This window comes from Leuresthes tenuis, unplaced genomic scaffold, assembly GCF_036924035.1.
Source record: "Leuresthes tenuis unplaced genomic scaffold, fLeuTen1.0.hap1 SCAF_7, whole genome shotgun sequence".
NCBI lineage: Eukaryota > Metazoa > Chordata > Actinopteri > Atheriniformes > Atherinopsidae > Leuresthes > Leuresthes tenuis.
Genome location: NW_027325361.1, coordinates 17,078,822 through 17,096,709, shown reverse-complemented (window position 1 = coordinate 17,096,709; position 17,888 = coordinate 17,078,822). Strand labels below are relative to the sequence as shown.

General features: G+C 39.3%; 1 protein-coding gene across 1 annotated transcript in view; it reads right to left on the bottom strand.

Moving 5' to 3' along the window:
• Positions 1-17,888, bottom strand: part of LOC140311959 (disintegrin and metalloproteinase domain-containing protein 10) — a 33,550-nt gene that overhangs the window by 2,121 nt on the left and 13,541 nt on the right. Inside the window, exons 9-14 of the mRNA XM_072389579.1 lie at positions 10,445-10,608; positions 6,115-6,286; positions 5,841-5,985; positions 5,359-5,542; positions 2,631-2,730; positions 2,144-2,364 (exon numbers count right to left, since the gene is read on the bottom strand). Coding sequence (XP_072245680.1) covers positions 2,144-2,364; positions 2,631-2,730; positions 5,359-5,542; positions 5,841-5,985; positions 6,115-6,286; positions 10,445-10,608 — 986 coding nt within the window. The remainder of the gene's footprint in view (positions 1-2,143; positions 2,365-2,630; positions 2,731-5,358; positions 5,543-5,840; positions 5,986-6,114; positions 6,287-10,444; positions 10,609-17,888) is intronic.

Sequence of the window (17,888 nt, the reverse complement as noted above, 5' to 3'; positions counted from 1 at the left end):
TGTGGTATTGGCACATGTCACTGTATAAAGCGATGTTTGCCTTATGCATAAAAACACACTCTGAACCAGGAATGTCAAACTCTGGTCCTCAAGAGCCATTGTCCTGCAGGTTTTAGATGTTTCCCTGCTTCAACGCACCTGATTCAGATTAAATGGATCTCTTCAAAAGATTGTTACAACCAGCTAATGAGGCATCAATCTGAATCAGGTGTGTTGGAGCTGGGAAACATCTAAAACCTGCAGGACAACGACCCTCGAGGACCGGAGTTTGACATCCCTGCAAACTGTCATGATGCGTGTTGTGTTGATGTTTTTTGATGTTTGTTTTCCATTCTCTTCTTTAGGTTCTGTCACTTTCCCACTTGTTTCCTCAGTCTCTCTTCAGCATAGTCATCAGCTCCACACTCTTCACCTGTGTTCACTTATCCTCAGCTGCACTCATTCACCAATCACCCTCCTCTGTATTTAAACTCCCGGTTTCTGTCACTCTTTGCCAGATCCTCACCCGTTACCCCCTCTCATTCGCTTCCTAGTTCCTTGCATCTATTTATGTCAGTCTAGGCCATTCAAGTTGACTCAGCGTTTTGAGTTTATTTTCCAACGTTGTAGTTTTATGAGTTTCCGGCTTAATTTAAAACAAATAGTTTTGTTTAATTTTTGCCTCCTGGCTCTCGGTCACTGTCTGCACCCGGGTCCTCCTTCCTCGCCTTCACCGTCGACACGTGACACGAACTGATTTTGAAACAACATGCAGGACTACATGTATACTGAAAGGTCACTTTTCTGCTGTGAATAAAACAACTGAACAAGACAAACAGACACAAAAATGATGCCTTTTAAAGTACCTGTTGGATGCAGTTCAAAGTGTAACTGACTACATATCTACTGGAGAGGCCTTCCTACGTGATGTTAAATCAAATCCACAATAGTCTCTAAAACAAGTCCGTGACAACAACTCAATAGTTCTGGCAGAGATGGGTAATTTCTGCCTCCAGTGAAACAGATGGAAACCCCACTGTGCTCTTAAACCCAAATGTTCATTCCTGATTCTTCATGCTGTCATGAGAAACTAAACATCAAAGGCTTCTGCAACTGAAACACAGAGGACTGCTGAACATCAACACAGGAAGTTAAACACAGGAAGTTAAACAAACAAGCTTTAGGCAAACATTTGCTTTCTCCTTATCATGAAATTTTTCATTTAATATCTGTCCGTTGCACCAATGCAACACTAAAACAGGTCAGAGCTGTTGATTTTTGTGCACTGCAAAGTTATCAAGCAGGTTACAGGTTAACAAACATGCTGAATCCATTGTGTGGTGCATTCCTATTTTTAGGCACGCCATCATCTGCAGATTTTCAGTATTTGCAGTCAGCCAAAATGTACTGGTTAAATGCAGCAGAGTTCAGGAACCAAGACTTCTTGGTTAGGTATAAGAATCAAGTGTGTGACATAATCAAAATGTGTTTCCTGTGACGCCTTTGGTGTGAGCAGATTTGGAGCGTTACAACTGAGAAATGTTACATTGTTCTTATTACTTTTTTAATGCTTACGATTTCAAATGTGTTCAGACAGCAAACATATTGACTTGATGTGATTTATACTGTGGTTTGGCTACTGGATCTTCAGTGTAATTTGTCCATAGCAGGGTGTGAACCATTAGGTTTCTTCACATATGTCTGAGCTAAGTGGAAACACAATTTCCTTGTGCTAGTATGTACACTCTCCTTTTTCCTGTCATCACTATGTGTGATACTATGCAGATTCTTAGAAGTTGCATACTGTGGTCTTGCTGCACAATCGATGTCAATAAAATGTTTTTTAAAAGTCTGGCTGAAATTTTGAGCGTAAGTTATAACAGAAACAAAGTAATTAGAGCTAACTGAACCCATTTATAAACCAATTTAACGCAATGATCACAATGATATCAGCCCATATCAAACCATTTGTTTGGCTCACAGTTGAGAGGTACCAAAAAACTGACCTTAGCTTTTAAAGTAATTCAAAGCCAGCTGGGCCCATTTTATCAGTTTATTTTACTTTCAGCTGTATAATAATAACCATACTAGTTTAATTAAATTGTTCATAGTTCATAGTGTTATTTATGCTGTTATCTTATGTAAACTAATAACAAGAAACGACCTTCATCCATTCTCCCATATCGTCGAAATCATCCAAATGGAGAAAGGAGTTCTTCAGTCTGGCAATGGGGCCGTCTGCATCCAGTAGGCGACACACGTGAAATTTGTCGCAGTATCCTTGGTTCCCGAAGCATGGAGCACCACCCACTAGGGGCAACGCTTTTTTCTGGAAGTAACGAGACAGCACAGAGGAGGTGGTGCTGGCACACGTCTCAGGCTTGTCTAAAATAGAAACAAGGTTCCTGAGTGACATGCCATTATAATGCATACATACACACATGCACAGTAAATACACTACATTACAACGATGAACTGATAATATGGAATGGAGGCCTGAGTATTTGAAACCACTTTGTGGACTGATCAAAAGCAGTAAAACACATTGTAAATCATCAAATTTGAGGCGTAAACCTCCACCCAAGCTGACACGTGCTGACTTGTTGGGACACACACACACACACACAAAGGACACATGTGCTTATGTTTACCAGGCTGTTGGCAGCACATGTGGCATTTCTCCTTCATTGAGTGCCCTGGACAGTCACATTGCTGCAGGCGGTGCCTCACACACAGAGACTCGGCACAGACCTGCACAGAGGACCAGAGATTTCATCTGAAAAACAATAGGACAGACTGGGAAAACAAACAGTGCAAGTCAAGCCCAATTTATCTTCTATATTAAATAACACATCACGTTGTTGTGCTGACTGGTTTTGGTCGGTATCTGGGGCCCTTGGAGGCGAAGTTTTGTTCAGTCTCAACTGGTAATAACACCTACTTAAATCAACGAAGTGTTCGTTTAAACATCGTAACTTCAGCCTTTGGCTGAAAAAGGCAGATACCCCATCAGACTCGCTGAAAGACTTTGAAAATCAATTGAAAATCATTCAAAATTATTTAGCCTTTCAAATTGTATATGAGCTGGTTGAGGCCATAAGGACATAGGTGGAGAGTGAAAAGAAAAGAAAGTGTCATCATTAAAAAAAAAATCAATCAATCAATCAATCAATCAATCAGATTTATCTGAAAACAACAACCAAACTTTGCCTTCATTTCTTGATCCAATTGCTTTGAATAGACCATTTCCCACATCCCTCGAAAAACGTCTCCCAGGTATTTTATTTCATTTTCATGAATCAGGTCATCAGAGGATAGCAAAGTTAGCACATCCAAACAATAATATGTCCAAAAACATACGATGAAGCAATATTCACAGCTGGAATAAATTCCCCTCTTCTCCTGCACAGAGCTCACAGGCATTTTATGCTGGAGGAACACGGTCAGGATGACACACTGGTCTGATGTGGTCAGATGGATTCAATTAGATTTATTCCCAATTATTCTGTGTTGTAACGACATTTGTTTACAAATGTTGTTGCTAAATGATTAATCAGATTAACTCCAGAGGATTCCGGATTCACGTTAGTTATTGCTAAACAGGGAGACTTGACTTGTATGTCGGACCAGAAATAATACTGAGGTCGTTTCTAATCACACATGCTAATGGATGTTTTTAGGAGCCAAGTAGAAAGTATGTGTAGTTAATTTCCCCTGCAGAGTACTAAAGGGTTTCACATGCAACACTAATAGATGTATCTGGGTGTGGTGACGAATGTGATCTGTTGCACCATGCCTGATATGAAACTATATTGACACGCCCCTCAGGACGCTTCTACATCAATGCAGCCAGACAAAACATGTGTGGGTGATAAGCAACAAATCACACAAACAGTGTGTTGATGTACAGATAAATATAATACTTCTATGTTGATATTGCATTTATCTTGTATGAAACAATTTGAGATGCGAAATGAGTTGCTTTAGGATAAAAATGTGACTTTAAAAGATATCATGTACAGTCTGGAGTCTAGAGGTTTTTTTTATTAATTTCCATTACACTGAACGAGGTTCGAGAAAACTAGGTTCAAAATCCCTGTTTCAACAGTGGTGTCAAGTAGTCTTATTGTGTGTCAAGATACTTTCTGGATGTGACACAGCGAAGAGATTCTGTGAGTTTTGAAAATGATTGTGGAAAACATACTGAATAATAGATTTGAAAAGGTGAACGCTGACCTGCAGTACTTGTGTTGGGAAATCTGTTTGCATTATGTTAATTAATCCAGGTTCTCTGAAATAATGTTTGATTGACGGAGGAAACCAAAGCAATTAAACCGTCAAGTAAACCAAAATCCTTAAGGAAAAGAACAGCCTACCTACAGTAAAAATATGGTGGAGGTTAAATCCTGGCGTTTTGCTGCTTCTGGTACTGGAGGTACTGAATGTGTCCGTTTTAAACGGTCCAGTCACGAGTTCAGACCTAAATCTCCTTTAAAACCTTTGATGAGAGCTGAAATCTGAGATTGCAAGCAGGACTCTTGGAATCTTAAAACAGACTGAACACAAAGCCATCGAAGAGAGACATTCAACATCAGTGTAAAGGGTGCCAGTAACAGAGAGCATCTTGTCTTTGTCTTATTTAACTTCTGTTTGAGATAACTTTTTCTTATGTTCAGTAATTTTATCAATTTTATTATAATACTTTAATCCCACAAAACTGACTGACCTGCGTTCACTTCCAAAGATATACTGAATAACTTACTTGAAAATCAGAGATGTCAATGATAACACAACTAAAAACGACTCACACACAGGTTTAAATTCTTAAAAAACATGTAGTTTACACAGTTGTCTTTTGATATCTGTTGCTCTTGGATTTCTTTGAAGTTTAAAATGGATAAGAGGCTCCCATGGGCTCCCTTGATGAAAAACAAATCCCAGTAAGCAAAGAAAGTTTTCATTCAACCCGACAACATTTCTTTCATTGGAATTCCTTCAGGCTCTATATATAATGTACCTCAGATGAGAACTAACTGCCATCCCAAGTGCTTTAATCCCTCCGCTATTAGGCTGCTAATCACAGACAATTATCCCTTATATCTTATCACTTCTGTTCATTGCTTTTATTGATTAAAACTCGTCCTGAATACATTTTTAAATATGTTTCTACCACATAGAAATCTACAGATGATGACCATGGGATATAATGAACACAATAAAGCTGGAGTGACTTGTTTGTGAACTGCTGCTTCCAAGGTCAAGCATTACTTTTTGCAGGGTTGCCGCACACTTGCAACCTTTGCCTTGTTGGGTAACAGAGAAAGCATGTTGAGTCACAGTCTGGTGTGGCGGTTGTGTGTGTGTGTGTGTGCGCCTCACCCCGTTCAGACAGACACGCGTGCCCTGACTGCAGATGGTGAGGTTTTCCTTGGCAGCTGGCTCAGGACAGAGTGAGGAGAGACCTGAACACATGCGTTCTTTCTGACAGTCTGTCTCCTCGTCACACATCTGACCCTCTGGTTTAAACTTGCAGTCCTGACCACAACAGAGGCCTTGACTGGGACTGATAGATGGACAAGTGAAAAGACATCATACACATGCAGTCAGGATGACAAATACTCACGAGAGCCATGTATAAACACGACAAAGCCACACCTCAAACACAGGATGTAATACAACAGCTCAGATTGAAGGTTAAAAACAGCGTGGCGTCCCTCTTCAATTAAAGTCAATGAAAACAAAGCCATCACTGTTGGAGCAGGTCTGCCATCCCTGTTGGAGCAGGTCTGAACTGATAAATATCCAAGTTTGAAACCTGCATATACACTTAAATGGTATGTGGACTTTTGCACAAACGATACCTGCAGACTTTACCAGGCTTGAGGCGACACTGCACTCCTACAGGCTCTCTGGTGCTGTAGCAGCAGAGGTCTGTGTCGTTGTGACCGACATCACACTCTTCACCTTCCTCTACAATCTGATTTCCACAAATAGGCTGATCGCTGACTGACCAAAGCGAGATAAACAAATGAATTACACACCCTGAAATAAAGATCATCATTTACACTGACAAATACAAGATGGAATCTCTGCCATCAACATGCAGGCAAAGAGTGTCTGATGTTTGGCCCTCACCCACAAAGCAGTCATCCTTCTTCAGCTTCAGGATTCTGCTGATGTGTTTGATGCTGCAGGACGAGAATTTATCATTGTTTTCACGCACCTCATCTGTGGCGTGAGGAAACATCAGGTACCGGCCTTTACCACCAGCGGAGCCAAGGTTCCCGCAGTTAGAGCCCTCATCGTGCTAAAATAGAAAAAATCACAGAAATGGTGCTCATTTTATTGCAAATTCATGTGTCTTCACTGTCGACTGACACACTGAATGGTTTTAGCTCGATTAGAATAAACCATTTGCTTCCATCTTTATTGCAGATCAGGGAATCTACTTCCTCCATTGCTGATCTGAGAAGATTTTTATGGGTCAACAAATGTCAGAAAAAGCTGCATATGCAGAGAGCCCATGTGAACAATGAGTACGTTTTCCACAACTGCTGTTGCCTTTTTAAATAATACATTTGTGTTCCAAGCAGATAAAAGATTTTTACTAGAATCTGACATCCTGAAAAACCACAGGAATGCCATGTTCCACATGTCACCAAGGACAGATTGTCAAGCTCCTCCTGCTGTTTTTGTGTAACATTTGGTAAAACTCTTCTTTACCAAGTGTTAGACCCTTTGGTGGGTTAAGAAACCCATGCAAAGATTTAGAATCAACATGGACACATGCTGAGAGAACAAGCCTTGAAGTGGGTATTTCCACATCTTGTCTTGATTATTGTGATGGATGTAATAAGAGACAGTTTTATAGCCTTGACTACATCTGTCAGTGTCTCCAGATCTGGAGGAGGTAGGGCAATGTGACAAAACAGCTCTCAAAACAGTATTTTTTCTTAAAAACAATACATTTGTTTGTTACATCTCTCTTGTGATTCATTTGTGATCATGTGGTGCCACAGTACAATTCTATAACGCACTTCACTGACCAGTTGTCTTACAGCAAATGTTTTGTGGAAGACTTTACCCCCAAAAGAAACAACAAGTTCCCCCATACACCCTTTTTACCAATATAAGATAATGACAAGGAGTTTTAAAAAATAGAAGCACTGTGCTGTCAAAGTTGTAGATTTCCTGCACATCCTGTTTACTTTTTGAACACGAGTAGTGGTTTTACAGATGCTCAGACCACAAATACATCACCTCCACGTAGCTTCAAGGTAAACAACACATGGGAGAAAAAACCCAGAGTTGTTCACAAGGCTTTTCTACGCCAGGAACAGACATGATGTTGCTAGTCTAATTGTGTTTTCTTTTGTTGTTGCTGTGTTACAAAGGTTAAAAATGCCACATGTATTAGTGCTCAGAACATAGCGGCAACCTTGAATCTAAAGAAACGAGTGAAACCATAGAGAAAACAACTAATATAAAGTACTGTTCATTAATACAGTTAGTTATTAATGGGTTAAAAAACACAGATTCCAAGTGAATGATTAAAAGCAGAGACATTTATTTAAACTTTTGTCCCACAGAAGAGACCTGAACTGCTGGTAAAGCCTAATTTGAGATCAAAGTTTTCCTTATTTTATTAGACAACATCAGCACATTTGCACAAAGTGTTTCTCACTCATCCAGTGAATGAGCAGCATTTCACCAATTCAAATTTATTAATGATTAATAATTCATTTCTAAGCCTGGAGTGCACAAAATTTGAAAAAAAGCACTTTATTCCATTCCAGCAGACCTCCAAAATGAAATTATGTACCTGTAGATGTGCTTATTATTAGTCCTTTAAATGTTGTGATCCATTTAACATGCATTGATCCTTTTTAAAATAAGTTAAATGCTAATAAAAAATTAAAAAAAACTTTTATTTTCAGAAAAATTATAAATTAAATTAAATTATTAGTCAAATTTGCTTGGAAAAAAGAGGAAGCCATACAATCTCTTTCCAATGTAATGGACAGAAGCATGCTTACTTCATAACAGAAAAACACCACAGGAGATAGGAGGACATTCTTCACAAGCCCTTCTAATGGTTCCTGCTGAATTTCCATGTTGATCACCTGCTGTAGCCTTAAATATTCCAATGGATTGAACGCTACGGCGTTAAGTCTTTTAACTGACATGATAAAGAATTTCTATAAATGCAAACCTCATGTGTGGAATGAGTGGAGTGCTATTTTCAGCTCAGTTCATCTGCTACATGATCAGCAAATTGATTCAAGGTTAAAGCTTTGAACGTGTTTCTTCGTCCGCTCTGCTTTGGGGCTTTGCAAGTCAGCCCCAAGTCAAATTTGCCAGCCAATCAAAATAGCCTAACAGATACCGTGTCTGATCTTGTGACTGACTGTCACCACCATTCCAAATGCCAAGCGGATTGTTAAGCTATTGTGTCAATGTCAAACCTGCCAAAGGGTCCCAGCATTATTCTACATCCTCTCCAACTTGTTGCTTCACACAGCTTTGCAAAGTCACGGCTAAACGTAGGAGTTTCTGCCTCTTTGGGACAGTCACAAAATTGTGTGAGACAGTCTGAGCTGTGGGCTACTCTTGCACTCTTGTGGTACAGAGAAGCAAAGTGTAAAAAATGATTAAGCTTGTACAGTGCAGATATGGTCTGAGCTCCCCCAAATCATCTACTCGGAGCTCTGTGAGAGCCATACATGCTATCATGAATCCAGATTAATTGACTGAAGAAGCAAAGTGGGCCAATAGCCAAAGCTTTTCACCCAGAATTCCAGAATTCCTTCATCACAGCCCATCCACTCCTTTTCTCTGCTGATGAAATATAGGTTTTAGTTAAATCTGCCATCACATCACTTTTTGTGCTTTTCCAGCCCATTTGGTCTGGAAAAAAAAATACACATGCGTGTCACAGAAGCCAAGTTGACACCAGGTGGTCCCATGTAAACTTACAGTAGTTCACTGGAATTCATTTAAAAAAACTAAAATGATCCTGCAGTGAGTAACAGAGCAGAGCGAATTTGACCGATAATGCCTCTCAAGGCTATTTGCTCTGGTAAAATATAAATTCCTGCTGACAGGAAGCGAAAAAAAACAGAACAAATGATGGCATATCAAGTATTAGGCAAAAGCTTGGGTATTTTCCAACTTTCACTCATGAAGAAAAGTGCAAACATTCATTTGAACAGTAGATGAGCTGTGCGTTCTTACTGGTTGTGAAAGAGGTTGTCAGGACTTGCGTATGTAAATAAACAGAATAACTCTACGTGAGGGACACCAGAGCTTGTTCTGTTCACTTATTTATCTAATCCTCACTTTGGCAAATCATTCACAGACAATTTGCTCTAGAGTGGTACAACTATTCTGGTAGGCCCTGGGAGAATATTTACCTAGAGTCTCAATCCTGAGTCATTGGGTTTCATCATGTTGAATCATCAGTCAGTGCTCAAACTTGTATTACCCTGGAACAAGTCAGTTCTTTACCCTTTGATTTTGTCCACGCTCACTTACTCACCAAACATGGACAGGTTTGGCATTGAAAAATTTTGGATATTTGCTTCTTCAACCAATACAAAATAGAAAAATAAGAAAAAAAGAACCACTGATTTTATTTTGTTATTTGGTGTATATTACACTGCATGCACTGAACACACACAATGATACTCAACTTTACCAGGAGTCACTGTGTTCTACATTAGTGAGATTTAGGAAAAAAAGGTTTTGGTTTTTGCAAATACTTGAATAATTAAGCTCCAACTGATAAGATAGATTAAAACATAAAGACATACATTCTTCAAATCTGAAACACGTGTTGACTGTCTTTCACCTGCCAGAGGGTACTGGTGGGTACTAAAAATGCTATCAGTTTTCCTATTCAAAAATGCCCCCTTTCTGATCTCTGTCTCACCCCCAGGTTATTTGACACTTTGATAAGAAAGTATAAACATTTTCAATTCATGATAAGAAAATTTTAGGTGTCAACATATTGAATACAACCGATCGAAGTTAGTTAAAGATATCTTAGTTAGCCTCAGTGACTGCAAATTGTGTAATCATCAAAGTAACTAGGTTAAGACTTGTTCAAGAATGTTTTCAAGAAATTTGCCCAAAACTACAAGAAAGCAACATCTTTATCAGTGCAACAGTTTTTAATGTTCTTAATTACACCTGTGAACCTTGCTCTTGACAACATGAAAAATATTTATCATTTGGCCTCAGCGTCACAGATTAGATGTTGAGCTTCTACTGATATTTCAGTAATTTGCGACTAATTGTACATCTGGTGGTTTACTATAGATATGTGGATGTAGTGAAATCATTTTGTTACTGTCTGTATCGCTTGTGTTAAAATTCAAACAATCAAAGGATAACTTGTGTGGACCAAGTGAACGTCCGAGTATCAACCAGGTGCTCATGATGTCTGTTTCGGAAGGCGACTGACCGGAGATCCCAGGCTGTGGCCCAACTCGTGCGCCATGGTCAGCTGGACTTGTCGAGGAGGTAGGAGCTGTCCGTAGTTCTGAATTGTTACCAGGCCCGTGTTCAGAGTGGAGGTACGGCCATTACGGAGGGTGGTGTGCTGTGAACATACACCTCCCCAGTTACCTGAGGCAGAGAAAAAAAAGAAGAAACATGGAGGTCTTAATCAAGAAAAGAGCTACAGCTTGTGTCTTTCAACTTTTTAATAAAGCTAAAAGCTAATAAATGCCTCATGATGACACACAGTTATTCAAATAGCTGAGTTGCTAAAGCAGATCCAACTGAGGCGATTGAGCTGAGGACTTAATCATCAAACAGCTGGTTGTCTCTTTCCAGCGCAATGTACTACCTTTGGCAAAAATGATAGAATCACCACTCTTGGAGGATGTTCATTCAGCAGTTTAATTTTGTAGAAAAAAAAACTAATCACAGGTAGGACACAAAAACAACCTAATTTAACAGAGAAATTACTATCAGTACTTTCTTGTATCTCGTCCGACTTTTATGTCAGCTTAAAATCTTTGACAACTTCACTAATGAATAACACTACTCTTTTTTTTATCTTTCTTCTATCGCAGTTGACAGATCAGCTTTGTGGGATGGAGACTTGTTGTGGACCATTCTTTTAATTTTCCACCATTGGTTTTGACAGAGATTGAGCTCTGAACTGTTTGCTGGACATGTCATTGAGCTAACAATGACTTATCTGAAGAAAATTTGATGAACTTTACTCTGTTGCAAGATGTAATGTCACGCTGAAAAATACACCTTTATTTACTGTGATGTAAGCCATCTACCTGAGTTCTTTAATCGACATACAACCGCAAATTATCAATGATCAATCATTTAACAATTTGCTTGTTTTCTCCAAGCAGTCATTTTTATTATTTCAAAGGACCTGAGCCAAACACATATTTTACAAAATACAACTACTGTCTGAACATCCTCTAAAAGTGGTGATTCCATTATTTTTGCCAGTGGTTACATGAGTACTTGTCCTTGTGCTACTGGAAATACCTACAACCAACAATGCTTGTGTTATCATCAGCTGAGGTCCCGGGTGGGGGAGGTATGTACAAATTGTTCAGTAGACTTCCTTTGCCCTAGTTTCACATCAATGTCTGCAGTACCATTTGGCCTCTAGTGGTCTACTTTGTCTTTGAGTTTACATAATGGTCCCGAAAGATTTTCCTACAATTATAAACAGCTGGCCACATTCACATCGAGGATGGCTGGGCTGTGACATCATCACGGCTTGCCAGTGAGATGCTTCACAGCGACCAATCCTATTGGTCAAGTAGCACACCTATGACATGGTGTTTAAGCAGCACAAAGGTCATCTATAAAAATTATGCCATTCTCACAGGGTCAGTCTTTTCTACTCTCTCAGCATTTTTGGCTAAAAACTACAATGCTGAATCTTCATAGAAAGCCAAAGATATGTGACCGTAAAGTTTTAAATCAGGGACTTATTTCCATACGTCCATCCTGCCTCTTCATTGGTTCCCTCCTGTTTGTGCCCATGTGTGGTTCAGGTTAGAGGTCTCAGCAGCACTTACGTGAGTTTTATATAATGCCTCTTACACAATATGGTCACTCTCACCATTTTTGGGGAGGTGTGTCTGTTGCAGATAATGTCACTGTTTGTTCCAGAGAAAACTAACATCACCAGGTGTTACTGGGGCCTGTGGGAATCAGTCAAGGGCATCTGGATCACCGGCCAGCATGTTTTTGTTACTTTGTGGTTACAAGAGTGACGTCCAAGAAAGGTGAGTGAAGATTAGAAGTTAAAAATCCAATAATAAGCGTGCTTCCTATCTCTGCTGTTCTAGAAACAAGGAGGGTACTGTGGCAGGAAAGCCACCATATAGCCACCATATATCATGTGAAGGAGGCTGATAATGACACACAATAAACTGAGAGTCTTTTATCTCCTGGTGTTTGATACCACGTGAAATTCATGGAAATTTTGAAGCTTTAGAAGAAACACAAAAAGGAAATAATATTATTATTTGTGTTCCTAGCAGCTAAAAGTCAAGCCTTCATGGAATACTCCCTTGGTTACATTTATCAAGAATTCTGGATGCGTTCCCCTTCAACATTCCCTGCTTTTAATCTAAAAACACCCCCCAGTTGGACTATTCAAGGGGATGAATTTCCTAGAAAGAGTGTTTTGGGTTGGAAGCCTGTGCTGTGGGTTTTGGCAGCATTAGCACTGAGGGGCTGCAGTTTTGTTCCCTCCTCCTTCTCTTCACCACAGAAAGGGCCGATAATCAAAAACTATTAGTTTGCTAGATAAACACAGTTCAGAGGCCCAAATAATCCTCTGGATTACTAAAATCGAAAGCAAATACACTCTTTGGGGGAAAACATGCGCCTGTATACTGTTTACAGATTTAGAAAAAAAACCTTTTGAACTGCAGTATCTCTTAACATCACGGACAAACATAACAACATATATACACGCACACAGGGGCAGTCCTTATGCAGCACACACATGGTTTCATATGAGCAAACAATGGTAAAGGGTCTTTCCTCTCATACATATGTGTGGGAAGTTGGAGTGTTCAAAAAACACCTTCAAGTACAAAAACAGACACGGCAAGCATGTTGACAGATAATAAAATCAGCAGAGTTCCCAGAATTCTCACAACAGAGCTACTCTGAAGGTCAGCCATAAGTATTGTACATACTGTAACTGTATCTAGTGACTTTCTGTCACAGCCCTCATTGTCTACAGAATTCATTGATCCTTTGAATGGGGATTGATTCACTGAATTGTTAAACTATTTTGACCTTTTCAGTGTTGGAAACAAAAGGCTTTGTCTGGAATGCATGAAAGGTCTTACTCAACATTTTATTCTTCCGTTGCTGATCCTAGTAATGTCAGCATAATAGAATTATACTAATTAATTTAGTTGGCAAGATCAGTAAGTCCAAGTGTGTTTATATTTCATGTTTAAAAGTAAATGTAAAGTTAATAAAAAGAAATGGAATAAAATGGTATTATTGTTATTATTAAAAACCACGATGCTCTATATTTACATAAAATATTAACTAGTAGCGCAACCAATTGCAGATAAACCCTTCTAAGAGACTCTGCCTCTTTAAGTTGCTCTTTTTAATACCCAGTCATGTCATCATGTTTCTCCAAATGTTTCTTTTTAGTACCACTTACTTTTTCAGCCTTTTGTTGCCCCTTTCGAGATGTGTTGCTGCCACCAAATTCAAAAATAATATTTGATATTTTATTAAATAATAACAGTTAATATTTTCATGAAAATTTAAAATGTCTCACATTCAAGATCTGATGTGTTTTCTATGATCTAATGCTGTTATGTTATGTTAATTTTTTTTTATAATTGGAGTTGTACAAAGTGACACGGGGGATCCTGATAAACAGCTGAGTCTGACAAATTGAGACTGAGACCGAGTTCACATATCAGTTACTCTGTTCATTAAAACCATGGTTTTATCCTTTGTCATTTAAAAACTCATATTGTTGAGTCTCATATTGGCTCACACAGATTAACTATTTATGATTGTTTATTGAAGAACTCAAGAACACTAATATTCAAGAACCATTAAAATAGTCAAAGATTTTGGTTGTTGAACAGGGCTGATGGCCATAGACTGGACAGCCGTTCTGGACTTTTCCAGAACGCACAGATTACCAGTCCGCCCCTGACTGATGGGGGGACGATGAAGATCTGACAAAGAGTGAGGAAAATGAGAGTTTAAATACTGTGGGGAGAGTGATTAGTGAATGATAGCAGCTGAGGATAACTGAACACAGGTGAAGGGAGTGGAGCTGCTGACCAGGCAGGAGGGAACTGAGGAAAAAGGTGAGGGAAACTGAAACCAGACAGAAAAACACAAAAATACTTAGATCAAAGCAAGCTGAGGTAAAGGGGAATATGTCAGGAGAGGACTGGGTCACACTTGTTTTTTTACTCATGAAGTTAAAACATAAGTTACTGTTTTCATTTTTAAATGCATAATTCATATGTTCATTCAGATATGTGCAGTGTAGTGTTTCTGTATAACTCTGAAGGTCATGCAGACATTAATGTTTAGGAGAAGATGTGTCAGCGTGTGCTTTTTCTGTTTCTTTTCCCACGTTTTTTCTTTAGATGCAGGTCAGTGCGCACTCATGGTGCTGATGAAGGACTCCGCAGCACGTTATACATCAAGTGGAAAATTACTTGCTTCAGTTAGTGTCTGAAAAAGATTAATTTTCACCAGTCTGAAGTGTTGTGAGGAGCGAGATGTCTGAGCCCCAACCCCCCACCCTGGACTGATGTATTAACACACAACTTGGAGGGGTTAGAGGAGGAGCTTAGTGCGGTGGATGGGGGTGGTGGTTGTCTACATGTGTGTGTGGTGTTTTCAGCTGTAGCTGCTGCTGGCATAGGGGTCTCTGGGTTTATTATCCTGCAGTTAGGGGCCTTCTGTTACTCAAGACCACTAATAAACTGGTCTAAGAGGAGATAAAGAGGTTGAGTGTATCTGTTTCTGGAGGTCAAAGATTATCTACTCACATGAGACTTAAAAGTCACAACTATGCCACCAACACTTTGAGTCCACAATGTCTGTGTGTGTGTGTGTATGTGTTCGTCCCTCACGTGAAGTGTAACCATGGCAACCATGCTATGGAATGTAGGCACCAATCCTCAGTAAGACGTCTCGGATGTGTGTATGGCAAAGGTTCACTGCACCCTCATCACATGACACAGTGGTGGTCTGCTCTCACGCCCCCCAGTTTAACCAATCGAAAGCTACGCGTGAGACTACTTAATTCAAACAAGCAGGAAGAACCTCCTATCAAAACAACCCCTACATTCAGTCCAACTTCCTCCTGCCCACTAATACTATGTACATATAAAGAATCCATCACGAGGGCTGGCTGGGGTTACTCAGAATCACATTGCTTCATACTGTTTTTGCTCAGTTTGTGTACTTAGGTCAATGAGCACTTTGAACTGATCCAGGTACAATTGGGAAAATAGGAGTTCACTGTAAATGATGCCAGTCTTACATCATGAAAGGCATACAAATCTCATAGACTGTACTGTTTGCATGATTTTTTTTGTTGCATTCTTAACTGTCCTTGGCTGATTTTCCTTTTATATGTAAATGATAAAATTATATTCTAAATTCAGAAATTAAACACATGGTAAGGATAGAGCAGGTTTATATGCAAATCACAGAGGATTGCTCATTGAAGGATCTGCACATGTCGTATTTCTGGTCCCTCAGACCAAAACACAGCTTAAACAGGAGCTGCATATTTCCTGCAACTCTGTGAGCTCCGTTCTTTGATCTTGAAAACCAAACAAACTTACATGTATTTCACAGCAGTTTTATCACATAATTGCAACTATTAATAAACTACAAATATGCTGTAGTTTACGTTTGCCAAAGTTCGTACACTTTGATATGAAGATTTACGTCACATAATGAAATAATATATCCCATCAGAAACTCCATTTATCGTCAAAGTTGTCTAATTCAGACTTCTTCTGCATAATTGTGCTTCTTCTCAGAGATGGGCCCAATAATTCATGCTGATCTGGAAATTGTGAATGTGTAGGAGTGTTGAGAGCAGCCCACACTGAGCTTTTGTCATATCAAGACCAGGGAGTCCTGGGAGAAGAAGCTATATTTTGACAGATCAACACAGATTCACATAGAGAGACGCAGTAGAGCAACATTTTTTTTTGGCAATGTTCATACATTTAACACTGACTAACTTGTATAAATTCTTTTTTGGACTGGCATGTCCTCTTGAAATGTTGTCTTTTATTGTCAATCGACCAAAAATGTTTAATTCCCAATGCTGCAGGCATAAGTTCTAAAAGTTGTTTAATTCCTACAGAAGTCTTATTTATGTAAGAAACAAAAGCCACAAATTTGAAATTCTTAACAAATAACAAATCTTTTCTTGGTTATTAGTAAATGTTATTTGCCTAAAGTGTCACAGTTCAGTCATCCAGCCATCAGTAATTTTCCATTGATCCTGCCCCTGCCCCTCTCAGCCTGTCAGCCACACCCACCTCATCAATTCACTCCACTCACCTGTGCACACAGCTGCCTCTCATTGCATGCAATCAGCCCTGCATATAGTCACCAGCTCCACACTCACTCCTTTGCCAGATTGTTCTTCGCGATGCAAATCTTTCCAGCGTTCTCCTGCCTGTCTTCCCGATACCGACCTCGCCAGTCCCTGATTCCCTGCTTCGTCTGCCTCCTGGTAATTCGACCTAGCCTTCCATCCCCGACCAAGAACTTAGCCTCTCCTCTCCTGATTCCTGTTTGCCTGTTTCTAAACCATTTGCCTGTCTGCTGGAGTCTAAGTAAAACGTTGAACTTTTTACCACTGTTTTCTGAGTCCTTTGTACTGCAATTGGGTCCATACACCACCCGTTACATGAAGTTACGCTCAAATTATCTACAAATACAAAAACTGAAGTAGAGTTTGAAACTTTATTTAAAGCAACGTCTTACTCTTCTTTTAAGATCAACTTCTTGCCATGACTTGCTTGAGCTGTTTATTGGTGATTGCATTCACAATACTGACTACAAAGGAGCACTGAGGTTTGTCACAAACCGTAAAACCCTTACTCACTGTTGCACCATTGGATGGTTGGCCTTGTTTATCCAAAGACTCACCACGGATAGAATTTAACGGATTAAAGCTAGTGTTAATCTGCTCCCATCTAACTTACAGCCAAATATCCTTCAAAAAGTATTGGAAGTTATTATCTTCCCTCACAAGACTTTCCACATAACTTCCTTGGCTAAAGCCTGAGCTGAACATGGAAAAAGGCTCCTTAATATGCTGGTCCCTCCACTTAGAATCAGCTGCAACACCACCTGAATATTCTGAAGCTGTTTTTGTTAAATAAATCTAAGGAAATTTTTAATGATCAGAAGCAGAGATAACCTGCTCTGTTTACTTGCTTAAGCTGATGCCTGTTTCTGGCAGAACTCCACCGTAAAAAAGATTTAAGATCTCAAAAGTAAAGTTGTCCTGATTGAATATAGAAATTATGGTTAAATGAACGGATTGTCTTTTTTAGTCAAACACTGAGTATTAGAATCAATTTACAGCTACAGTTGGCAAAATCATTGACTTAAATAAATGTATCATTTTGCCTTTCAGTTACTTCTTGGAGTCTGGTTGGCTAACAGCCTCAGAGTGACCACAGCCTCCATTTGGTCTCTTTTATTTTCCAGTAAGTGTCAAACAAGATGTCAGCCTTGATTTGTAGTTGTAAACAATGTGATATGCAGTCTGAATATCTAGGACCACTTTTCAGCCTCTTTCAATTAAATACAGTTGAAACATCATGGCTTGCTAAAGTACAAAACTATTCTGTTTTTTATTCATTTTCTACAGTGTT